The 26,669-nt window shown below is 42.2% G+C and overlaps 1 protein-coding gene across 2 annotated transcripts; it reads left to right on the top strand.

The window, feature by feature from the left end:
• Positions 1-23,001: 23,001 nt before the first annotated feature.
• LOC126259630 (UMP-CMP kinase 1) lies at positions 23,002-25,380 on the top strand. Of its 2 annotated transcripts, none has more exons than XM_049956552.1 (2): positions 23,002-23,051; positions 23,991-25,380. In XM_049956552.1, exons 1-2 carry the CDS (start codon positions 23,017-23,019, stop codon positions 24,730-24,732), a joined length of 777 nt encoding a protein of 258 aa, XP_049812509.1. In that variant the 5' UTR covers positions 23,002-23,016; the 3' UTR covers positions 24,733-25,380. The 2 variants fall into 2 exon arrangements, with proteins under 2 accessions (XP_049812509.1, XP_049812508.1); XM_049956551.1 differs by lacking the exon at positions 23,002-23,051 and adding an exon at positions 23,602-23,718.
• Positions 25,381-26,669: the final 1,289 nt, after the last annotated feature.

Here is a 26,669-nt window from a genome sequence, read left to right as displayed (position 1 = left end):
CGCAGTCTCCGCACTGACAGAGCGATGCTTACCTGAAAACAAAAGAAACAGCGTTAGTCACCAGGGGAGGAGTGTGAGCAGCAGCTGCCAGCACCCACGGCCAGTTGCGAAACGCGTACGCGCGCAGCCTTCAGCGACGCCGCCTAGAGCCTGGCCATACTGGCCGCCTCCGCTCTACCCCCACAAACGCCCACACGCGGGAAACGGCGGCGCACGCGCTAACCGTACTGTTGTATGCAAAGGGAACGCTGCTTCCTGCTCATCATTGTAAAACTGCCATAATACTCACTCACTTGCTCTCTCTCTCTCTCTCTCTCTCTCTCTCTCTCTCTCTCTCTCTCTCTCTCACACACACACACACACACACACACACACACACACACACACCAATTATCGTAAAACTTTAAAATGTACGACGTTCTATATATAGATATATGTTGAACATGCCATTTTATGAAGTGTGGCGAAGAGTACTTCTCGTGTGTCTTTCATTTTCCCAGTTTCGTATTCTATTCGCGAATGGTTTCTGAGAGAAGACACTATCGTTAACCCATCCGTATGAGCTCAGATATCTCTGATTTTCTCGTCGTGGTCTTTCGGCGAGACGTACACTATCTGATCGAAGGTATCCGGACACCTCTATGCAATGCGGAATCGGCCGCTAGATGTCACGAGAGATGGGCCCCCAGTATAGAATCTAGTTCCTTCTCTAGATTGTCGCACAGATGACAAAATAGTAGATATAGAAATAGATGGCAGAGGGATAGAAAAACAATTAAAATCGCTGAAAGGGGGAAAGGCCGCTGGACCTGATGGGATACCAATTCGATTTTACACAGAGTACGCGAAGGAACTTGCCCCCTTCTTCCAGCGGTGTACCGTAGGTCTCTACAAGAACGCAGCGTTCCAAAGGATTGGAAAAGGGCACAGGTCATCCCCGTTTTCAGGAAAGGACAGCGAACAGATGCGCAGAACTATACACCTATATCTCTAACGTCGATCAGTTGTAGAATTTTGGAGCACGTATTGTGTTCGAGTATAATGACTTTTCTGGAGACTAGAAATCTACTCTGTAGGAATCAGCATGGGTTTCGAAAAAGACGATCGTGTGAAACCCAGCTCGCGCTATTCGTCCACGAGACTCGGAGGGCCATAGACACGGGTTACCAGGTAGATGCCGTGTTTCTTCACTTCCGCAAGTTCTACAAAAAAAAAAAAAAAAAAATGGCTCTGAGCACTATGGGACTCAACATCTTAGGTCATAAGTCCCCTAGAACTTAGAACTACTTAAACCTAACTAACCTAAGGACATCACACACACCCATGCCCGAGGCGGGATTCGAACCCGCGACCGTAGCAGTCCCGCGGCTCCGGACTGCAGCGCCAGAACCGCTAGACCACCGCGGCCGGCGCAAGTTCCATGTCATTCGCAGCGGAGATAAGTCTTCCGAAGTAAGAGTGATTTCAGGTGTGCCGCAGGGGAGTGTCGTAGGACCGTTGCTATTCATAATATATATAAATGACCTTGTGGATAACATCGGAAGTTCACTGAGGCTTTTTCCGTATGATGCTGTAGTATATCGAGAGGTTGTAACAATGGAAAATTGTACTGAAATGAAGGAGGATCTGCAACGAATTGACCCATGGTGCAGGGAATGGCAATTGAATCTCAATGTAGACAAGTGTAATGTGCTGCGAATACATAGAAAGAAAGATCCTTAATCATTTAGCTACAATATAGCAGGTCAGCAACTGGAAGCAGATAATTCCATAAATTATCTGGGAGTAGGCATTAGGAGTGATTTAAAATGGAATGACCATATAAAATTAATCGTCGGTAAAGCAGATGCCAGACTGAGAGTCATTGGAAGAATCCTAAGGAAATGTAGTCCGAAAACAAAGGAATTAGGTTACAGTACACTTGTTCGCCAACTGCTTGAATACTACTCACCGGTATGGGATCCGTACCAGATAGGGTTGATAGAAGAGATAGAGAAGATCTAACGGAGAGCAGCGCGCTTCGTTATAGGATCATTTAGTAATCGTGAAAGCTTTACGGATATGATTGATAAACTCCCGTGGAAGACTCTGCAAGAGAGACGCTCAGTAGCTCGGTATGGGCTTTTGTTGAAGTTTCGTGAACATACCTTCACCGAGGAGTCAAGCAGTATATTGCTCCCTCCTACTTATATCTCACGAAGAGACCATGAGGCTAAAATCAGAGAGATTAGAGCCCACACAGAGGCATACCGACGATCTTTCTTTCCACAAACAGTACGAGACTGGAATAGAAGGGAGAACCGATAGAGGTACTCAAGGTACCCTCCGCCACACACCGTCAGGTGGCTTGCGGAGTATGGATGTAGATGTAGATGGCGAGTGCTATGTTGTCACTCGAGAAGCAGAAACAGCTCAGTCGGAAGCTCAGTGACTTCGGACGTGGACTAGTCATTGGATGTCACCAGCGTCCTTGACCCAACATGGACATTTCAGCCTTTCTAAAGCTACCCAAGTCGACTACCGGTGATGTTATTGCGAAGTGCACCCGCAAAGGAACGACCAGAACTAAACCATGACCAGGCGGATCTGACGAACTGACGAACAGGGATCGTCGAGCACTATGGATGGTGGTTATCAAAAATCGAATGCACTCAGCGGAAGTAAGCCCTCTTGAGTTCCAAATTGCTACCACCAGTCTAACTAGCGCAATGACTCTGCGTAGAGAATTAACAGTATTGGGGTACAGTGTCTGAGCCGCTTCTTATAAGCCACACATCTGCTAAGACACGCTTGAGATGGTGCAAAGAGCGACGCCAATATACAGTTGATAATTTGGAGTGATGAGTCCTGTGGTAACGCGATGGAATAGTTAGGGTTTGGCAAATGCTTGGGGAACGTTACCTGCCATCATGCGTAGTGCCAACAGTGGCGTACAGTAAAAGAACAGTTCGGAGACGACGGTTGTTTGTATCAGCATGAAAGAGCGTCCTGTCATAAAGCAGCATTTGTAGGCAATGATTTTTCGAAAATAGCATTCCGGAAATGGACTGCCGTGTCCAGAGTCCCCGTCTGAACCCAGGAGAACAACTTCAGGATCAGTTAGAACGTCGGCTTCGCTCCAGGTCCCAGCGTCCCACTCCACTTCCCTGTGTGCGGCACCCCCGGAGACATTCAGACACCTCATTAAAATTGTCCCCGGCAGAGTTGAAACCTTCATAAAGGCGAAGGGTGGACATTCGCTGTATTCAACATGGTAAGCGTCCCATACCGGTGAGCAATACTCAGGAACAAATGTTTTGTAAGCCACTTATTTCGCGAATGAATACATTTCCTCAAGATACATATCGGGCCTAGCTAACGGAGATGCGGTCATGAGTGCATGAGATGTGCTTGCTTCTGTGAATGAATGAATTTGAGTGCGTGTGTTCCCTTATGTGAAGAAGACTTTTCTTCTGCAACTCAGCGTGTCATTTTAACATAGAGCAGAATTTATCTTTTTCCGTATATTGTTAATGCTCCAACCGGAATTTCCAAAGCTTCCTATGACAGATTCTTACTAGAGACTGCCTATCTTCGAGATCAGCTGCGTGTATGTTAGGAACGCCTCTACAAAAAGCTCTCCCAAGTTTTTAACTCGTGGAGAGAAGATCGTAAAACCGCTAAAAAGAAAAATCTGCCATCCGATCTCGTTGCAACAAATAACCTCATACGTTTTGAAGCCAAACAGAATTGCTATAAAATTTCTCCACATCAAGGGCGAGAGATTTGCATCTAAGAAATTAGCTACGAAACTGTATCGTATTAGTCTTTAACTGAAATGGTGCCGAGGTCCATTGGATGAGCAATCTTATTCGGCATTAATTTGCAACATGTGAGTCCAACAGGGGAAAAAACTATATCCACATTTACATCTATAGTCTCCGAACCATTGTGAAATGCGTTGAAGAGGGTAGTCCCACTATAACAGTTAAGGGGCTTTTTCTGATTCCATTCACGTATGGAGAGCAGGAAAAATGATTGTTTAAATGCCTCTTTGCGTGTCGTAGTTAATCCAATCTTACCCTCACGATCCTTAGGGGCGAGACGTGTAGATGGTTGTAGTATAGTCATCATTTACAGCCGGTTACTAGAAATTTGTTAATAGACTTTCTTGTGATGGTTTCCGCCTATCTTCAAGAGTCTGCCAGTTCAGTTCTTTCAGCGTCTCAGTGACACACTCCTGCAGGTCAAAAACATGGTGACATTCGTGCTGCCCTTCTCCGTATACGTTCAGTATCCGTTGTCAGTCGTATTTGTTACTGGTGTCAATATTCTAGGATGAGTCAAAATTTTACCAATAAACTGAAGTCTCCTACCTGCTTTGTCCACGACTAACACTGTGTGATGGTTCCACTTCATGTCTCTACTAACAAGGGGAGCCCGCCAATAGTGAAATTCAGATTCGATTCATACTGCGCATAATAAAAGCTCATGACCAGAGTTGTTATGTGGCAAAGCACCAAGATGCACTTCTCAGCCGTTATCGAGAAAATCGACAGTTAAAAGAAACCGTTGCGGTGACATACTCTCTACTGTTAATAATTTTCTACAGCGTCGTGGCGCAGCGGTAAGCGCTCGGGTTCGTAATCCGAAGGTCGCCGGATCGAATCTCGCGCCATGCAATTTTCTTTATTATTACTTTTTTGTAATTCAAACATTAATGAATTGCTTCTGAACGTTGGTGAAGGCGGATCGCTATCCAATTGTACCGCCTCCATTTTTCCGTTTGTTTAACAGGGTGTACCAAAGCTCTCACGTCCGCACTGATTTTCGATGATGTTAGAAGTTGCGCTAGGGACCGCATCTACCTTCTTTCGAAGTTAGCAGGCAACTACGCTGTTATGCGGCGGCTCGTTTCGGCCCATTCAACATCTGTCCTCCAAGTGTAACGAGCGAGTAACGGAGTTTAAATTTCACACCTGCCACAGCAAATTTGTGTTCGTGGGGTCTCTATTCTAATTCAACGTTCGACTTACGCTATACGTATTCGTTTCGGAATATCGTTTCTACGTCTTCCGTTAACTATACGTGGTTAACATTATGAAGACAATTAATAACATTTGTGAAATACAACTTTGTTTGCGGAAAACATAATGACGTTCGCAGTCGCCAGTTTTTCCACGACAAACGACTTAAACAAACGGAAAAATGGAAGCGGCACAATTGGAGAGCGATCCGCCTTCACCAAGATTCATAAGCAATTCATTAATAGTTTATATATATAAGATAAGTCGTAGGGTCAGTATTGCCTCACGTGTTCCAACATTTCTACGGAATCCAAACTGATCTTCCCCGAGGTTGGCTCCTATCAGTTTTTCCATTCGTCTGTAAAGAATTCGCGTTAGTATTTTGCAGCTGTGACATATTAAATTGATAGTTCGATAATTTTCGCATCTGTCAACACCTGCTTTCGTTGGGACTGGAATTATTATATTCTTCTTGAAGTCTGAGGGTATTTCGCCTGTCTCATACATCTTGCTCAACAGATGGTAGAGTTTTGTCAGGACTGGCTCTACCAAGGTTGTCAGTAGTTCTAATGAAATGTTGTCTACTCCGGGGGCCTTGTTTCGACTCAGGTCTTTCAGTGCTCTGTCAAACTCTTCACGCAGTATCATATCTCCCATTTCATCTTCATCTACACCCTCTTCCATTTCCATAATATTGTCCTCAAGTACATCGCCATTGTATAGACCCTCTATATACTCCTTCCACCTTTCTGCTTTCCCTTCTTTGCTTAGAACTGGGTTTCCATCTGAGCTCTTGATATTCATACAAGTGGTTCTCTTTTCTCCAAAGGTCTCTTTAATTTTCCTATACGCAGTATCTATCTTACCCCTAGTGAAATAAGACTCTACATCCTTACATTTGTCCTCTAGCCATTCCTGCTTAGCCATTTTGCACTTCCTGTCGATCTCAGTTTTGAGACGTTTGTATTCCTTTTTGCCTGCTTCATTTACTGCATTTTTATGTTTCTCTTTTCATCAATTAAATTCAATATTTCTTCTGTTACCCAAGGGTTTCTACTAGCCCTCGTTTTTTTACCTATTTGATCCTCTGCTGCCTTCACTATTTTATCCCTCAAAGTTACCCATTCTTCTTCTACTGTATTTCTTTCCCCCATTCTTGTCAGTTGTTCCCTTATGCTCTCCCTGAAACTCTGTACAACCTCTGGTTCTTTCAGTTTATCCAGTTCCCATCTCCTTAAATTTCCACCTTTTTGCAGTTTCTTCAGTTTTAATCTACAGTTCATAACCAATAGATTGTGGTCAGAGTCCACATCTGCCCCTGGAAATGTCTTACAATTTAAAACATGGTTCCTAAATCTCTGTCTTACCATTATATAATCTATCTGATACCTTTTAGTATCTCTAGGGTTCTTCCATGTATACGACCTACTTTAATGATTCTTGAACCAAGTGTTCGCTATGATTAAGTTATGCTCTGTGCAAAATTCTACCAGACGGCTTCCTCTTTCATTTCTTACCCCCAATCCATACTCACCTACTATGTTTCCTTCTCTCCCTTTTCCTACGCTCGAATTCGAGTCACCCATGACTATTATATTTTCGTCTCCCTTCACTACCTGAATAATTTCTTTTATCTCATCATACATTTCTTCAATTTCTTCGTCATCTGCAGAGCTAGTTGGCATATAAACTTGTACTACTGTAGTAGGCATGGGCTTCATGTCTATCTTGGCCACAGTAATACGTTCACTATGCTGTTTGTAGTAGCTTACCCGCACTCCTATTTTTTTATTCATTATTAAACCTACTCCTGCGTTACCCCTATTTGATTTTGTATTTATAACACTGTATTCACCTGACCAGAAGTCTTGTTCCTCCTGCCACCGAACTTCACTAATTCCCACTATATCTAACTTTAACCTATCAATTTCCCTTTTTAAATTTTCTAACCTACCTGCCCGATTAAGGGATCTGACATTCCACGTTCCGATCTGTAGAACGCCAGTTTTCTTTCTCCTGATAACGACATCCTCCTGGGTAGTCCCCGCCCGGAGATCCGAATGGGGGACTGTTTTACCTCCGGAATATTTTACCCAAGAGGACGCCATCATCATTTAACCATACAGTAAAGCTGCATGCCCTCCGGAAAAATTACGGCTGTAGTTTCTCCTTACTTTCAGCCGTTCTGTTACATATAAGAGGTTGCAAAGTGGAGAGGCACACCACTCCTTCAGTACGCTGCGGGGCGTGCTTCATAACGAGGCAACACAGCATTAAAAGTTCTTAGAATATGGAAGACTGCATATGTAAAGGCTGTTAGTGGCAGCAAAGTTAGCATCCAGTCATTCATGGGCGAAACTGGAACTTAAGTAGAGAGTAACAAAGCAGAAGCAGAAATTCTGAACTCCGTTTCCAAATGTTCCTTTACAAAGGAAAACCCAGGATTATTGCCCCCACTTTACTCTCGTGCCTCTGAAAAGATGAATAAAATAGATAGTAGTGTCAGTGGCCTTGAGGAACAGCTGAAATCGTTAAAACTGCAAAGCCAACGGGGCCCGATGGAATCCTTTCAGATTTTATACCTCATTCGCAGCTTAGTTAGGCCTTCTGTATAGTAATCTGTCGTAGATCCCTCGAACAAAAAACTGTACCCAGTAGTTGCAAGAAAGCACGTCACATCTGTCTACATGAATGGTAGCAAAAGTGATCCACGAAACTACCGACCAATATTCTTCACACCCATTTGTTGTTGAATCTTAGAACATGTTCTGAGCTTAAACATAGTAAGACATGTCGAGCAGAACGACCTCTTCCTTGCTTACGGGCATGGATTTCGGAAACATTTATCATGTGAAACCCAAATCGCAATTTTCTCACACGACATCCTAGAAGCCATGGATCAAGGTAATCAGGTAAATGCTGTATTTCTCAATTTCCGAAAATCATTTGACTCAGTACAACACGTATGCCTACTACCAAAAGTACGATCATATGACGTATCAAACGAAATGTGTGTCTGGATTGAGGATTTCTTGATAGAGAGGAAGTAGCATGTTATATCTGATGGAGAGTTATTCAATCTGTATACTGAGCAAGCAGTAAAGGAAACAAAAGAAAAATTTGGAGTAGGTATTAAAATCCAGGGAGAAGAAATAAAAACTTATGAGGTTCGCCGATGATATTGTAATTCTGTCAGAGACGGTAAAGGACTTGGAAGAGCAGTTGAACGGAATGGACAGTGTCTTGAAAGGAGGATATTAGATGAACATCAACAAAAGCAAAACGAGGATAAAGGAATGTAGTCGAATTACGTTGGCTGATACTGAGGGAATTAGATTAGGAAATGAGAGGTTTAAAGTAGTAAAGGAATTTTGCTATTTGGGGAGCAAAATAACTGATGATGGTCGAAGGAGAGAGGATATAAAATGTAGACTGGCAATGGCAAGGAAAGCGTTTCTGAAGAAGAGAAATTTGTTAACATCGAATATAGATTTAAGTGTCAGGAAGTCGTTTCTGAAAGTATTTGTATGGAGTGTAGCCATGTATGGAAGTGAAACATGGACGATAAATAGTTTGGACAAGAAGAGAATAGAAGCTTTCGAAATGTGGTGCTACAAAGATTAGGTGGGTAGATCACGTAACTAATGAGGAGGTATTGAATAGGATTGGGGAGAAGAGAAGTTGGTGGCACAACTTGACTAGAAGAAGGGATCGGTTGGTAGGACATGTTCTGAGGCATTAAGGGATCACAAATTTAGCATTGGAGGGCAGCGTGGAGGGTAAAAATCGTAGATGGAGACCAAGAGATGGATGCACTAAGCAGATTCAGAAGGATGTAGGCTGCAGTAGGTACTGGGAGATGAAGGAGCTTGCACAGGATAGAGTAGCATGGAGAGCTGCATCAAACCAGTCTCAGGACTGAAGACCACAACAACAACATATGTAACAGCTACTGGTAGACATTACAAAATCTTAAGAATTTAGGCCCTAGATGGATATGAGAAACTGTGGCGGGCCGATAAACATGCCTAATGGTATAAAGTTTTGTTCGTGAAGGAAAACACTTGCTGGCTGCGTGGCGTCCACTGCGCACGCAAGGGCGTCATGTGCAGCGTACAGCAGATTGCTAGAAATCCCAAACCCATGTCTCGCGATACACTAACACCGAACGGGGACAAGATGTTTAGCAGTCTCGGTTAAGGAATCGCCTGATTAGATTAGATTAATACTAGTTCCATGGATCATGAATACGATATTTCGTAATGATGTGGAACGAGTCATATTTTCCAATACATGACGTAATTAGGTTAATTTAACAACATACTAAAGTTAATATAACAACTTTTTTTTTTTTTTTGACGGGTTGTGTTGCTACGAAGGCTCTCATTGTCGCCCGATACGCCACCCTCTTCCGTTTCTGTTTTTTGCTAATTACTTTTGGAACTGTGAGTAACAGAATTGGAGTTAGCAGCTGTGTTTGGAGAAGAAATGACCCCGTCGCCGCGGCAGGTGGAATAGTTGGGGTTGTCGCGTGACTAGCGTGACGTCAGACCTGCTGTTTACGTCGGATTGACAGTCAATCGTACGATCGTCTGGACGTGAAGTTGCATCGACGTTGATTGCGATCATATGGTGGGTCCGAACCAAGGGACACTCCGTCTCCGAAGTGAAGCAATCGTTGGACTTGTTCCGTACCAGTCGCTTTTCTCGTTTTCAGCCATTTTGGCAGCTCTATTGAGCACCAAGCGAGCATTTACCGGCGCGAACGAACAAGCGACGACCGCATAGATTCGACATGCCGTTTCCCGACAACCTTTGCACTTACAGCCAGACTATTCTCCTTCGGCATCGCGCTTGGGTGTCCTTAGTACCACGCAACGATAGCACGACTCTTCGTCCCGCTTCTATTATTACTCTGAGAAAATGAACGGGAAATTGCATCGCAAGAACCTGTGGCCTCCACAGCTCGTCTATTTCCTTAATACCTTGATACAACACTACATTTCTCTATAATTGAACTATAGACAGCTGTTGCATTGAAGAGGAGAACTGAATAGTTCGGCGTGTCGCGAGACTGGGATGTCGTCAGCCCCATGCACTTTTCGATTATGCAATAGTCAAGGGCACGAGTAGCTGCTGCGAGCTTCATTACTGGAACATATTCTCTTATATTTTGGGTTGAAATTTGAAAACTTGTTTTTCCTTAGGCCGAATTGTTTAGTAAATTCTTTTTCGTTAAAAATGATTGTCATTTCTGTAACCTATTTAGTGTTACTGGCTGCAATTGCTGCGAGCTTCGTTACTGGAACAACTTCTCAATTGTTTGGTAAATTCTTTTTCGTTAAAAATGATTGTCATTTCTGTAACCTATTTAATGTTACTGGTTGCAATTGCTGCTCCCGACGCTTTTTTCGTTATTTTACGCCAGTTCATTATAAATATGTTGTGGCCAACACAGTATGAGCCGGTATTCATCCTTGTAGCCCATATTTCTTATATTGATGTTTTTGGATCGCTTAGCTTCAGCTGCAGCTAAGTAAGACCCATAGTCTCGTCATGTCACCAGGGAGCGAAGACCAAATGGTCCGAATAGCTTTCCACGACATCAGGTGCCTGTGAGACTCCCCAGGTCACCTGATCAATATTCCAGTAAGCAAATCTACTCCCCAACGCTTTTGGTCCCTTGTAGAATCCATACCACGTCACATCATCGTGCCGAAACAAATGTTCAAATGTGTGTGAATTTCTAAGGGACCAAACTGTTTATGTCATCGGTCCATGGACTTACACACTACTTAAAATAACTAATGCTAAGAACAACACACACCCATGCCCGAGGGAGGACTCAAACCTCCGGCAGGAGGGGCCGTGTAGTCCGTGACAGGACGCCTCAAACCGCGCGGCCACTGAGCGGCGTGCCGAAAGAGTTCCACGTTACTGAGTTAGTCTCGACTTATATTACTTGGAAATGTACCAAGAATCAGTTTCTTGACACAATGATATTTCTTGCACACATTTCATTTGGAAATTACGATCTCACTAAACGACGCCGGGAAACCGGTGCCTCACTTTAAGCAGACTGCTTGTCGACTGTAAGATTTAAAGGCTGGGGCACCCCATATAACTCTGGCACAGAACGAGTTTGCGTTCCTGCATTAATTTTCGCAGATTAGCATTTCAACAGGCTGCCTGTGGGGAGCGAATTAGTTGCGGAAGCTTGCTGAAGTTTTACACTCACACATACACACACTCGAGCGCGCGCGCACGTACGTACTAGCAGCGGAGGGAGGAAGAGGGAAGTCAGCGAACGAGAGAGAGAGAGAGAGAGAGAGAGAGAGAGAGGGAAAGATTAAGCTTAAACATCCCGTAGACGACGACGTCACTAGCGTCGTACCACAAGCTGGCATATGCTGAAGGAAATGGACCGTGTTCTTTTGCGAGTGACCATCCCTGCAACTACCTCAAGCGATTTTTTCAAACTGAGGAAAACCTAAATCACGACGGTTGGATGGGGAATTAAAGAACATCTGGTAGGGAGGGGCGCAAGAGATTTTCCAACTATGAGGAAATTCAAAAGCGGTTCTCTAATTGTTCCGTGAACAAGCAGCGGATTTCTATCGTCGAGGTACTGAACTATTGGCAGAGCAGTCCGACTGTTGTATATGGAGACTTGGTGACCATGTTGAAAATTAGTGTCATGTATCTGAGACATTTTGAAGTGTAGTGCAGCATTAAATAAAAGTTACATGACCTTCCATAATATACAGGGTGATTTTTTCTACCATGTGCAAACTCAAGGGACTGATCGATGAGGGGATATGAAACAAAAAAGGTCTAATGAACTTATGTCCCGAAATGCATGGCTTCCCTGGTAGAGACCATTTCTTCAATCATACATTGTTAGAGACTGCAGCCACGAACCTACTACGTTGTCGTAGCAGGCGGAGAGGTGATACTCCAACGTGGCGCGCCGCAGGTGGCAGATAGGGGATCCTAACCAGGCTTGCTGATCGACTTGAGCGAAATAAAATAGCTCTCGCTGACCAAACACACTCCAAAATATCATTCATCATCCCACCACTTTCATTTATCACTTTTCCACATCACATCTGGAATCGTAAATCCTGACCACGGTCAGAACACTGATCATTGATCAGTCAATCAACCCAACATGGAAAGTCTTCTAACGAAAGAATCCACCGTCTTGGATACACAGCATCGTGGGTCCAAGAAAGACACCACTCGGATACGGTGGGGTGTCACTTAGAAGATTGTGGTGAGTTGGGCGCACCTGGCAGCCCATCAGACAAAAGGCAGATAGAGACTTAAATTCAGCAAACCCGGAAAATTCTCTTTCTTTGCAACATTAAATATAAATTCTTTAATGAAAACTGGTAAACTGAAACTCTTAACAGACGTAATTAATCAACACAAAATTCTAACAACAGGCCTTCAGAAACTCCAAAACGTAAATCAGGACCCATTTGAATCTGGGGGATACCGTCTGTACAAAGGACCTCCGGAAAAAGAGTAATAAAAAGTGTCCCGCAATTTGGAATGGGATTTCTGGTTCATAATAGTATATTAGTCTCAGTGGAGGACTTCACGTCGAACTCCCCAAGAACGGCAACCTTAACAATCAAAGTACAGAACAAAATTTATATTCTGATTAATGTCCATGCCCCAACAAATGACAAAAACGTGAAAGATAAGGAAGGAACGGAAATATTTTGGGAAGAACTGGACGAACTGATATCAAACGTCCCTGACACCCATATGAAAATCTTGCTTGGAGATTTCAATGGAAAACTGGGAAAGAAAGAAAATATCGCACTGTTGTTGATAAATGGCCAGCTCATAAACTGAGAAACAAGAATGGCCAAAGACTAATTGAACTTTGCATAGATCATGGACTTATTCTCGAAACTACAAGATTCAAGATAAGACCGCACAAGTTAATGACCTGGAAATGCCCTATTGTTAAATTGAGGTAGAAGTGAAGTAGACCATGTCGCAATGCATAGAAAGTACCACAAGGAAACCTATAACGCCAAAGTCCTTCGTGGGGTGAATATAAATTCAGATCATCACATTTCAAAGATAAAAATTAAGTTAACCCCAAGAAATAAAAACAAACCATCAAAATCCATTAGGAGGAGAAAATACGACCCCAGCTATTTAATAAATAATGTGTTGTATTCAGAGAGATGCAAAACACTTCCAAGCGATGAACTGGGAACGATTATTGATAAACTGAAAAACATTGCCGAAGAGATTGCCCCTGTCAGAAGAAGAAAGAAACATGCCTGATGGAATGAAGAATATGATAAAGCAAGGCTGAATGCTAGCAAAAGAAAACTGAAATCTCGAGAAGAGCTAACTATTGCCAGAAGACAAGCGGCTAAAGAAATCAGAAGAATCCAAAGAGACCATGAAAAAGAAACCCTAAACTTCATACAGGAATCATTCAAACAACATAAAACAAGGGACTGTTATAGGGAGTCAGAAAATATCAATCAAAGTATACTCCACTCACACTCATGATGAAAAATAAAAATGGGAAACTAGCGCACAATAATCAAGACAGTGCCAACATTCTAGTGATCACTTAAAAGAATTACGAAATGCCGAGGAACTAAAAGAATACCTAGATGTCGAACCACCGAGCGAGGTGGCGCAGTGGTTAGCACACTGGACTCGCATTCGGGAGGACGACGGTTCAATCCCGTCTCCAGCCATCCTGATTTAGGTTTTCCGTGATTTCCTTAAATCGCTTCAGGCAAATGCCGGGATGGTTCCTTTGAAAGGGCACGGCCGATTTCCTTCCCCAGCCTTCCCTCACCCGAGCTTGCGCTCCGTCTCTAATGACCTCGTTGTCGACGGAACGTTAAAAACTAATCTCCTCCTCCTCCTAGATTTCGAACCACATCCAGCAAACAAAACATATGCAGAGAAGATTACACCACCAGATCTCAGTGAAATGATCGAAGCAACTCGGTGATTCAAGAACTACAAAGCAGCAGGGGAGAGTCAACTGGTTGCAGAGCTGTGGAAGAACGCAAATAAACAAATACTTCAGAACCTCCATAAGCACATAGTAGACACCTGGAATTCTGAAAAACTACCAGAAGAGTGGAATACAGCTATAACCCACCCAATACACAAAAAGGGTGATAGATGGGATATAAACAACTATCGGGTGATTTCGCTGCTAGGTGTCTCATAGAAGATCTTGTCTAGAACTATCTTTGCAAGAATTCAGGAACAACTCGACCAAGAACCTAGAGAATATCAAGGGGGATTTCGTACTGGAAGAAGCTGTCCAGATCAGATTATCAGCCTTAAGTAGGTCATGAAACATCAAAGAGTGAGAAACGAGAAGTTGGTCACCACTTTTGTTGACTTCAAGAAAGCATATAACAGTATCCATCGTGAGTCATTACTTAAAATCCTCGCGGAATTTGGATTGCACCTGAAACTCGTTAATCTTATTGGATTCACCCTTAAGAATGCTAAATCAAAAGTTAAATTCAGAGGGGAACTATCTGAATCATTTGAAATCCGGACTGGACTTAAACAGGAGGGTGGACTCTCACCATTCTTATTTAACTGTGCACTGGAGGATGTCATGCGAGAATGGAATAAGAAATACCAAACAAACATCACTATTGGTTCAAATGGTTCAAATGGCTCTGAGCACTATGGGACTCAACTGCTGAGGTCATTAGTCCCCTAGAACTTAGAACTAGTTAAACCTAACTAACCTAAGGACATCACAAACATCCATGCCCGAGGCAGGATTCGAACCTGCGACCGTAGCGGTCTTGCGGTTCCAGACTGCAGCGCCTTTAACCGCACGGCCACTTCGGCCGGCCATCAGTATTGGTAAAAATATCAAACTCAATTGCTTGGCCTTTGCTGATGATCTAGCGCTGTTCGCAAATAGCGTGGAAGAGGCTAAACACCAAACTGAAGAACTCGAAAAAATATCAGCAAAAGTCGGACTACGGATCTCGTTTGAAAAGACAGAAATGATGCCATGCTTCAAGGTTGAAACACCAGCCATTACAATGAATGATAACAAACAAAATTGTAAATAAATTCAAGTATCTTGGGGAGCTTATAAGTTGGGATTCAAACGAGAAAACGTCAGTAGAAAGCAGAACTACTAAACTGAAACAAGCGCAACGCATCACCTGGTAAACATACAAAAAGAAATGTCTCTTGATAAATGCAAAACTCAGACACTACCATTCTGCTATTAAACCTGAAGCAACCTGTGCTAGTGAAACACTTGTCAAGATGAACACCAAATCAACCACAGACAAACTACAAAAGGCAGACAGAAGAATCCTTAGAACAATTACAAACAAAAAGTACCAAGTAGAGGGACAGTGGCGACTATTACCCAACGAAATTGTACACCAAGAAACTGAGTCAATAATTGACAAAATGCGGAAGTGGGGGTTGTTTTTTTTTCTGCCACATTTCCAGACTACCAGAAACCAGGCTACTGAAACAACTGTTCACCTACTTTGGGAAAAGTAACTGGTTCAAAGAAGTTCAAGACGATTTAGACGAGTTAGGCTGGACAATGCAACAAATTGAAGGCAGAGAAGAAGATCCTGAACCACAGTGATACGAGATTTAAACTAAAGACATTTACACACAAAAGACACACCATAACTGATGATGAAAGGGCAGCCACGTCGGAAAGGATGAAGTTTTGGGAGCAGAAGAGAGAAGCCAAATCTACAACTAATATTAAGACAAATGTATATGGATTGACTAAAGTGCTCCAATATGGGCGTAAAATATGTAAACAAATAAATAGTCTGCGGGTAATGCTCTGTACCATGTAGCCACAGTTACAGTACGTGTTGAAAATGGTTTTCGTGGGCCTCAAAGCATGCGTGTAAGCGCCGTAGCATGTTCTGCCTCACATCTTCATATCGGCCAGGCCGCATCCGAACCGTATCAAAGGCAGCATGAATACGCTGCTTCAGCATCTCGACATTTGGAATAGGCTCTGCATACACGATACTTCTGAATATGAATAGGATGGATGACACAAATCCCGGAATCGTGGTTGCCTGGTGAAGAAAACAGTGACAAGAATACGAGGTGCGGCTAGAAAAAAATCGGACTGATGCTGGAAAAAACATTTATTTACAATTATTTACAATTTCATGTTATCTCCTTCAATGTACTCTCCTCCTCGGTCTCTACACCCAGCTCCATACGAATTTTCCACTGTTCATAGCAATGCTGCAGATCATTTTCGGTAAGTCCATACATTACTTCCGTCGCTTTTTCTTTTACTGCTTCAACAGTCTCAAATCTAGTTCCTTTCAAAGCTGACTTGACTTTAGGGAAAAGAAAAAAGTCACAGGGGGCCAAATCAGGTGAGTAGGGTGGATGATCTAAGATGGGAATGTTGTGTTTTGCCAAAAACGTCTTTACTGACAACGCACTGTGAGCTGGGGCATTGTCTTGGTGAAGGATCCATGACTTTTTTCTCCACAAATCGTTCCGTTTTCTCCGTACTCGCTCACGTAGGGTAGCCAGGACGCTAATGTAGTAATGCTGATTCACTGTTTGTCCCTCTGGTACCCAATCAATGTGCACAATCCCTTTGATGTCAAAAAAAACAATCATCATTGCCTTGAATTTCGATTTTGACATTCGTGCTTTTTTTTGTCGTGGAGAACCAGGAGTTTTCCAATGCATCGATTGGCGTTTAGTTTCGGGATCGTAAGTAAAAAACCACGATTCATCGCAAGTATTAACATTTTGTAAGAAGGTGGGATCACTTTCAATGTTTTCCAGGATGTCAGAACAAATCATTCTTCGGCGTTCCTTCTGTTCAATTGTGAGACACTTTGGAACCATTTTTGAACACACTTTTTTCATGTTAAACTTTCATGAAGAATCTGCCTAACACTTTCCTTGTCAACTCCTGTTAACTCAGACACTGCTCTGATTGTTAAACGGCGATCTTGTCGAACAAGTTTACCGATTTTTTCAATGTTTGCATCAGTTTTTGCTGACAATGGTCTGCCAGTGCGAGTGTCATCACTGGTGTCTTCGCGGCCATCTTTAAATCGTTTAAACCACTCAAACACTTGTGTTCGCGATAAACAATCATCGCCGTACACTTGTTGCAACATTACAAACGTTTCACTTGCAGATTTTCCTAGTTTGAAACAAAATTTGATGTTAACACGCTGTTCTTTCTGTACACTCTACATTTTCCGACGCACAGACAAAACGTCAACTACTTAAAACAGACGCCACGGGCAGACTGAGTGCAGGAGGCAGATGAAACTCGAGCAGTAGGCGGAGCGAGAGTCACGTGACAGGCCACGCGACTTTCAGCCTTATTGCATTCGTTTTATTGTTTCACCAGTACTAGTCCGGTTTTTTTCTAGCCACACCTCGTACTCCCGATGTGGAAAGTAAGCCCTGCAGTGATAAGGGTAGTAACAATTGTCAGGAGAATGTTCCACACGGTCGTCTATCTTACCCTGTACTGGCGGACCATCTGCCTCGTACTGAAACGGTGGTCGACTTCCATAATGTTAATCACATTTTTCTCCAAGTCTGGTGTCCGAACATTTCGGATACGTCCTTCATGATTTCCTGCTTCCTGAAATGAACCTGTCTCAAAAATGGTTCTGAGCACTATGGGATTTAACTTCGGAGGTCATCAGTCCCCTAGAACTTAGAACTACTTAAACCTAACCAACCTAAGGACATCACACACAGCCATGCCCGAGGCAGGATTCGAACCTGCGACCGTAGCGGACGTGCGGTTCCAGACTAGCGCCTAGAACCGCTCGGTCACCCCGGCCGGCGAACCTGTCTCAGACAAACTGCGAAACACTGTTGCAAACACTGAATGATGCGGTTGTTGTCGGCGGGGATAGGCTTCCTGATACAACCTTGCTGCTCGTCGCCCACTGCCATTTGCCTTTCTGTAAGTAAACACCATGTCGGCAAGCTCTCGATTCGAATACGGAACCACTGTGTAAAATGCTGTATCACATCCATTACAAGGTGAGTCAGCAAGAGAAGTGAATTGGACACAACATTACCATTCACTATGGGAGGAGAGGGCGCTAGGGCGTGACGTATGAGGAACAGTACTACCCTCTAGGACAGGGCTTCACAACATACGTGCTCGCGGAGCAAGCTGTGAGCAGCAAGGTGCGAGCACGGAGCAGCTCGAGCACGCTACCCCCACTACCGGACCAGAGTGGAGAGTGGGGAAAGTCACGTGGGGCACACAACAGCTGCCGCCAGTCAATGTAAATCCGCGGCCACCTGCAGGGATATCACTCACGAATTATTACTGCGACAAATGAAACAAATAAAGGAGAATGTACACATGCCACATAATTTTATTAGCTTAGTGTATGCCTCTACATTCGCATTAATTTGTGAACTGTTACAAAATAAAAGGTGTCACTGAAGTGTGGGATTCTCGGTTATCTTGTACTTTTTGTCCTTTACAATTGCGTCTATGTTCGGAGTAATTGTTCTTGTGCATTTTAGGCGCAGCGTGCAGTTTAAATTTCGATCAGACAATGCGTTTCTCAGCGCGTCTTGTTACATTTCATTGCAGAGAACAGTTGTTCACAAAAATACGTGGAACCGAACATTGATATTATTGTAGCCGCCAGTTTGTGCAAACGAGGAAATCTGTCCTGAGGGAAGTGTCTGTAGAATTCCAAAATGTTTTTCTTGTTCTGATATTTGTCTATGTATTCTCTGTCACACTGCAGGTCAATAATTTCCTGCTGCAGCTCAGGACGAATCTCTTAAATATTCGCTGAATATGGAGAGAACAGATCAAAATCACTGTCTAGTGCTGTCAGATCTTGAAAGCGCTGATCAACTAAACTATGTGAATAACGTTCACAGTCTTTGTGAACATCTTGCATGGATGATAATTTAGTAAAATGAGCTAGGCTTCCTGTTTACAGCTGACTCACCCAAAGTGTCAATTTCATTTTAAAATCTCGTATTCGATCTATGAAATGAGTAATTAGCAGATCTTTACCTTGTAGTAAAATGTTCAAAGCATTCAGATGGCTAGTTAAATCTGCTAAGAGCACGAGATCACATTCAAACGTGCGCGCGCATTTCCCCTCCCTCCCCTCCCCCCTACTCCGCGACCTTGCACCTGCTCGCGAGCAGGTGCCTGAGCAGACGCGAGTACTCGCGCTCAAAACTGGCCAGTTGTTAAGCCCTGCTCTAGGAGGAAACCAAGCATACTGCAACTGTAGCTACACGGTACACCGCGTATTAGACCGCAGTCTCTGTGACAATGTATGATTTAAAACACGGTTTCTAGAATGGAAACCATACATTTCCGGGTATAAGTTCATTAGACCTTTTTTGTTCCGTATCCTCTCGTCGACCAATCTCTGCATACACGATGCCATTACAAACGGATCACAAGCTCGAATCGGGGAGGAAAACGGCTGAATGCAAGCCCTGTGTTACTACCGAGGCTTCTCGCCTGGTCCGACTCTTGACCCACGTATTGAGGTATGGATTCCCAACCTTATCGCAGGTTGGTGATTTTCAGATGTGCCATAGTGACACAAAGGTGAATGTCACGTTAATGTAAAAAAATACCAACTAGAACAAAAGGGATCGAACGCCGAAGCCTTTGCAGTTTCCGTATGAAATTTGTCCGCTGTGCCAGTGTCTTAAAATGGAGGTGCATAAAACAGCTAGAGGCCGGCCGAAGTGGCCGTGCGGTTAAAGGCGCTGCAGTCTGGAACCGCAAGACCGCTACGGTCGCAGGTTCGAATCCTGCCTCGGGCATGGTTGTTTGTGATGTCCTTAGGTTAGTTAGGTTTAACTAGTTCTAAGTTCTAGGGGACTAATGACCTCAGCAGTTGAGTCCCATAGTGCTCAGAGCCATTTTGAACCAAAACAGCTAGAAGCAAACAATTTATTAATCAGAAAAACATGATAAGGGGCTGGATACATCATAGCGTAAGAACGTTTCTTTAGGCAAAGCAGTCGTGGGCACATTTCAGTTTCACAGCATGCCATATTGCTGCATATAAACAGTAGATTTCTCCCGAAATAATAAGAACAAAACAAAATAACCATCAAAAATAGAAAGAAAATAACAATGCTGCAAATGTGTAAATAAGTAGTTATTACGCCTACTGATTACACAGATATTTTGTCAAAACATTTTTCTGGGCTCTAGCCTTAGAATAGCATTTTTTATCATTTTCTAATGTTTGAAGATAGTTGTTTTTTTTATTGTAACAGGTCTTGATTAGACACAGCGTTAACAGTACCTGTCTTCCATGATTACTTTTGCAATTGTAGCTGATTTGATTGGTATTTTGATTTTTTTAAAATTTTTCAAGTGTTATATCTATGTATTTACCGTATTTATACTCGGTCCACATTTTTCAGACCCTTCTTCTCTGTATAATGTGAACTACCTCTCAAAATAATCTGACATTCGGAAATCGCAAACTGTATTCATTTTCCCTTCCAGGTGTCTCGTTCACGCCACCCATACAGGGTGGTCGGAAATTCCCGTTACAGACTTCTAGGACTTGTAAAGGGGAGTGAGTACATTGTATTTTAAATAGGAACCCATGTCCGGAAACGTCACCCAACGAGACTACAGAGCGTCGAAGTTATAGGCGCGGGCGTCTGTAAATGTACGTATACACGGGGTGATTCCGTGATGATGTTACAGACTTTTTAGGATGATGGAGAACGATAAATGTATTCATTTGAAGCAAGGATCCCTGTACCTGAAACCAACGAGTCGAAAGTTATAAACAAAAACCGTTCTGAAACCTCTGACAGTTGAATACATGGACCGGTTCTTGTGTTGCGAAGTGCAGGGTTGGTAACCTGCAGTGGTGGTAGTGTGGACAAAAACGAGAAAAAATGTCCAATTAGCGTGGGCTCTAAATTGCATACCTGAGGAGCTATGGACATTCGTTCATTTTCGCTAATGTGAGCGAGTGTTCATAGCTGTTAAGGTACGCACTTTAGAGCCCACGTTTACTGGACATTTTTTCTCGTTTTTGTCCACACTACCACCACTGAAAGTTACCAACCCTACACTCTTCGCAACACAAGAACCGGTACATGTATTAAACTGTCAGAGGTATCAGAACGGTTTTCGTTTAAAACTTTCGACTCGTTCGTTTCCGGGACAGGGATCCTTACTTCAAATTAATACATTTATCGTTCTCCATCATCACAGAATCACCCCATGTATAAGCACATTTGCAGGCACCCGCGCCTATAACTTTGACGCTCTGTAGTCTCGTTGGGTGACGTTTCCGGAGATGAGTTCCTATTCAAAATACGATGTACTCACTCCCCTCTACAAGTCCTAGAAGTCTGTAACGGGAATTTGCGACCACCCTGTTAAAGACTTCCGATAACAACAAGCTTCAATTAGAAACTGACCTGTGTACTCGACTGATCTGTAAGTGCGGCCAATTCAGAGGAATGCCTTTTATCTTTTACGTACTTCAGCAATAGGTATAATTTCGTTCTTTAAATGCTAGTCTTTTCCAGAAAAATGAACAGCTTATTCCTAGCTACTGAGTCATAATTGTAAAAAAAAAGTGTGTCAAATATTGTTCTTAAGCCCTGCTGGTTGGCCAGTATTGTCCGAAATTATTTCGTTTGTGTTAACGGGCCTCGGAATATTGGAGTGCGCAATATTTTCGGTCTCCTTAGTTCAGGATTACATAACTATACAGTTAGCTGCAAAAAGTTCTATGTAGCCCTCAGGTTCATCATCTGAGATGCGTTTCACCTACTCCATTTGCAACCAATACGGCTTAAGGTATTTTGTTGTAGCGTACTACCTAGTTATCCATGAATCAAAGATTAATTCTTTAAGTTTTCTGAATGGTCTTACAAATAAACGCGAAAATTATTCACAATGAGCTCACCAGACGAACTACTGAAATTAAACTACTTTTCAAAAGTAGTGTATTCCGTATTTCTCACAGCAGAACATATTTTTCCATTCCGTTGAATGAAATTCACATGCTGTTCCTGCAGCTTTCAGTGTTCTCCATGGGGGACAATTTCTTAAGAAATTTATTACTGAGTCTCAAAATACCCCTACTTACTTCGTCAAACAAATGTGCCTATTTGCTGTTGCACCCAAATCGCCAGAGAAACATATTCTGAATCTATTGTTACCGAATACTGCAGCATGCCTATGCGACGTCGTTTACGTCAGTTACCAGTATTGTCTTTCTACACGGGAAGTTCCTAATTAAAATGGATTTCAGACCCCTAATACCTCCGCTTATTAAACGTCAGATTCCCATATATAAGAATCAAAGACTACTTAGTTTGTCCTGATCGACTACATTCCCAATCACATAACTATACCACAGCCAGAGAGTTATAATCATTTTAAGGAAGAAAGTATGTGTATAATGCATACTACAACGGATCTTGACACCCATGTATAACCTTAAACACGTAGGTACTAAATAACTGATCCAAACAGTTATGTGTATAACTTCTAGGGATGATTCATATTAACTTAAGCACGTTTAAAATAAGATTCCTATTTCCGACGTGTCACCCATACACGTATAAAACTATTGACATGTACGACTGTACATTCTGCTAGACTCTTCGTTTTAGATAAATGATGTGTTACCTGATCCCGATGTGGCCCAAGTGATTTAGTTTTCGCAAAGTACAAAGACAAGCCGATAACGTAGTGCTAACCAGTTACAGGATGCTAGTGAACTGCATTTGCCGGAGATTCGTTGCATGGCAACGATACGTATTTATTATTATCTGTGGAAAGCCGTTGCAGGAACAAAAGAGTTCCGCATGTGTTTATCAACAATGTACAGCCGGCTTTTAAGTACACCGTAGTGTTCATGCAAGCTTCATATATTTTTAAAATAGTAGGGCCAGTTATACCTGACTTGCATGCTCGACAAAGACATCTCAACCAAAGTCTGTAAAAATGGACTCTGGACGCTTAACCAATGTGCTTTTGAGGTAAGATTATGATTAATACACATTTTTGTTAAGTATTTTCGTCTAATGTGAAGATGAACTGTCCTCTTTAACGTGTAAACAATTTTCTTTCTTGTAACTTGTAGTTCTTCAGTAGCTCAATAGAAATCACATTTTCAATCACTAAATAACTGACATCGAAACATTCTAATTAAGAATGAAGTCAATTTACGTAGTGTCTAATTACAAGTTTTCATTTTCTGTTGTAAACAGCTTTAAATGCTATGTATTTAAACGGTTCTCAGTTCTGCTTCAGGCTATTGTAAATTCCGAATCAGAAGTTGTTAAAATATTATTAGAGGAACACGTGCAGTTCATCATCGCATTGACTGATTAATATGCCTGCAGTATTCATTACAAATATTTTACCGAAGAGAGGAGGCCGCCAACGCTTCGCCGTGAGTCACCGTTGATGTAGTTGGCAAAGCCACCTGCAGATGGCAGGATGTACAACGGCTAGGTTGTGGCGCCACGCGTGGCTATTTTGAGAACTAGCTGTGGTTGTTCTACTTTGCGTAGGTTAACCGGTATCTGATTTTATGTTAGCGTTTACTGGCGATCGTTTATCAATTTTACACGACGAAAGAGTGGGCGACTACGCTTTAGAAGCAAATGAAGTCTTCCTGTTTCATTCATGTGACATAAATGAGTAATTTTTGTCTATAAATAAAATATAATGATAGCATTTTTCCGCTAAGCAATAACTTGGTGGCATATTTTCTTTTTCATCTATTTCGTACATGGAGATTGTTTACTTTTGTATGCAGACCTGTCAATCTTGCTTGCCAAATCACTACGCTCTTTCTGTACTGCGTCTGATAGAATAGTATTAAGACATACTTTGTAAATTGCTTACGAGTTGTCAAACAAAAAAGTGCTATTGAATTCCGCTAGTAAGTGCCGACACGTTTTTGCGTTCAGGGAAACAGCGGTTGGCCGCGCGGGGAAGTTTCAGCGGTTAGCAGCACTGCGGCGGGCGTCACGGCAGCCGGCAAGGCAACGATCCGCAGTCTGCGAGCGCTTCGCCTGCATGCTGGTTAGTTGGTTGAACACTGTTGCCAAGTACGTGATGAGTGCTGCGTCGCAGAAGCCACGCGTCATATTCGTGCTGGGCAGTCCGGGCTCAGGAAAAGGCACGCAGTGCAAGAATATCGTGAGCGAGTTCGGATATATACACTTGTCAGCTGGAGACCTGCTGCGAGCGGAGCGTACGAAACCGGGTTCGCAGTACGGAGAACTTATAGAGACACACATTCGCAATGGTACTATCGTACCCGTTGCGATCACATGTAAACTGCTGGAGAATGCGATGGTGGAATCGAGCTCCAACAAGTTCTTAATCGATGGTTTCCCACGTAATCAAGAGAACCTAGACGGGTGGACGGCGAACATGGCGGATCGCGTTCAGCTGCTTGGAGTGCTGTTCCTAGATTGTCCACAGGAAGTCAGTACGCAGAGATGCCTGGCGCGTGGAATGGGGCGGTCCGACGACAACGAGGAATCTCTAAGGAAGAGGTTTGTCACGTACATGAATGATACGCTGCCCGTAGTTAAACATTACGAGCAGCAAAACCTTGTGCATCGCGTAGACTCTGTCAAACCGGCGGAGCAGGTGTTTGAGGACGTGAAGAAAGTGATTTTAGAACTAGAGGCAAAGGCATAATTCGCAGTATTGGTATCTCGTGTGCCACAAGTTTTATATTTCAACATTACATATTGATACTAAGACGGCAGTATTCTTAAATTTCTGTGATCCTACAAGCACCAACAGCATGTTCCAGGTGAATTTTAATTGGCAAATGCCACCAAAACATTTGTTAATGTACACAAGGCATTTATATTTGTTTCGTGTTTGTCCTTTTTACATTACATTAACTATATAGATAGGATTCACGGATGGTATGTATAATATTTTAGTTGTTTGGGCATGGGCAAAAGGGATTAAATTTATTAATTTTCTATTCGCCATACATGCTGCATTCGCATTTGCGTATGACGGTCAGATGTAATTAGCTTGAAGGCTCATGTCAGAGTAGAAACAGGTACAAAATCAGTAGACAGCGAGTTTTGGAAAAATATAATTTGCGCAGTATGTTGTCTGAATGTTCTTTGTGTTGCGTGTATCAATATATTATTTAACAAGTGTCACTGCTTGAGGAACATCCCTAACTGTATGACATGTTTGTGATCTAAATAGTTTATTTATTTCGTTCAAATTCCCAAGTGGAAATATTTAATCATGTATAAAAATGATTGTTGGAATGTAGCATATGAGGTATATTAAAGAGTTAATAAATATTATCAAGCATCAGACACCATTTATTTTTAACAGCCCTGCTGCAGATTCCATTGTTTTCTTCTTGAGTAGCAAGAACAAAAATAAAATTTTCTAGCTATGTGTGTTGCTTTGTACAAAATGTTCTCAGGATGGTATGTAGAAAATAAAATATACTTATTGATCAGATTTTGTGTAGGTTCCAAGTAGAGTACCACAGTTAAAATTGCATATACTATTTAGTTTCAATGTTGTCTTCAGTACTTTTGCATGAAATACAGTTCAGTAGGTAACAGAAATTAAGGTACAAATGTGCATGTGACTATCTTCATAAATTTATGAAAATAATGAAACCTGTCAGAAGGTTACTCCTTTTGCAACATTTACCATATTGCAGTATATGCTTAGTTTGAACCATTACAGTTGCTGATTCTCAACATACTAGGTTTAGGAAGTAACTGTGTAAAGAGTATTGGTTGAACAAATACCTCTATACAGATTTCTAAATATCCTTAAAACAGGTATCTCATAGTTTACACTTCAGCTACTGTGTGAAGGGTATTGGTCTTTCGTTATAAGGGCTATTAATTTGTCATTACATTAATAAAGTTGTTTTTAATGCAGTATAATGTATTGTCAAATTACAATGTGCAAAGCATGCAACATTTGTAATAAGGTGTTTTATTAAGCTGTGAAAAATATTGGAGGTACAGATCATTTTGTCATGTAGTTCCTGTGTTATGAGGTGGTGTTGATGGTATTGACAGAAATGCTTCTGCTTTGCATTAATGTAAATTCTTTGCTTATCTTTCAAGTTACTGAATGAGTGCTTCATCTGCAAATTTGTTGCCCTTCACATACATTTAAGCTAAAGTCAAAGCTCAGTAATGTTGACACTACATCCCTCTTCAAAAATGCATATTCATGTACAGAAGATTCATAATAGGAATGCTCTATAATTTAGATAGTAAGAAAGAGGAAAAATATATTTGCTTCAGTTGCACACACAGGAAAGACAAATCATAGGTGTATTTACTCACCTCTATCTCCTGTCTTAAGGAATACATACAGATTTAGCATTCCTTTTTCCCCCCTCTCATTTGTTTCTTACTGAACATCTTTATATATCAAAAATTTTCTGAGTCCTCATCCTATATTGTTTCCCTGCTTTTTTTTTCACATAATCTACTGCAAGCACTAGTAGTTCTGCACTAACAGCATGTTCTTTGTTGCAAAGTGGTTGCTGAGTCTATGCTGATTTCTAGGAAAGCCACATATCTCTGAAAGTTTATAGTATGGGAAATTATACTTGCCTTGGGTAAATT

Source organism: Schistocerca nitens, chromosome 5 (genome assembly GCF_023898315.1).
Source record: "Schistocerca nitens isolate TAMUIC-IGC-003100 chromosome 5, iqSchNite1.1, whole genome shotgun sequence".
In the NCBI taxonomy this organism is placed as follows: Eukaryota; Metazoa; Arthropoda; class Insecta; order Orthoptera; family Acrididae; genus Schistocerca; species Schistocerca nitens.
Note: the sequence above shows the minus strand (reverse complement) of the source record. Positions and strands in the feature narration are given on the sequence as shown.

Coding starts and splice junctions, on each gene's coding strand:
- LOC126259630 (XM_049956551.1), top strand. CDS start 23,609: ATGTTAGCGTTTACTGGCGATCGTTTATCAATTTTACACGACGAAAGA. Junction 23,719..23,990: donor CATTCATGTGACATAAATGA/GTAATTTTTGTC, acceptor TTTTGCGTTCAG/GGAAACAGCGGTTGGCCGCG.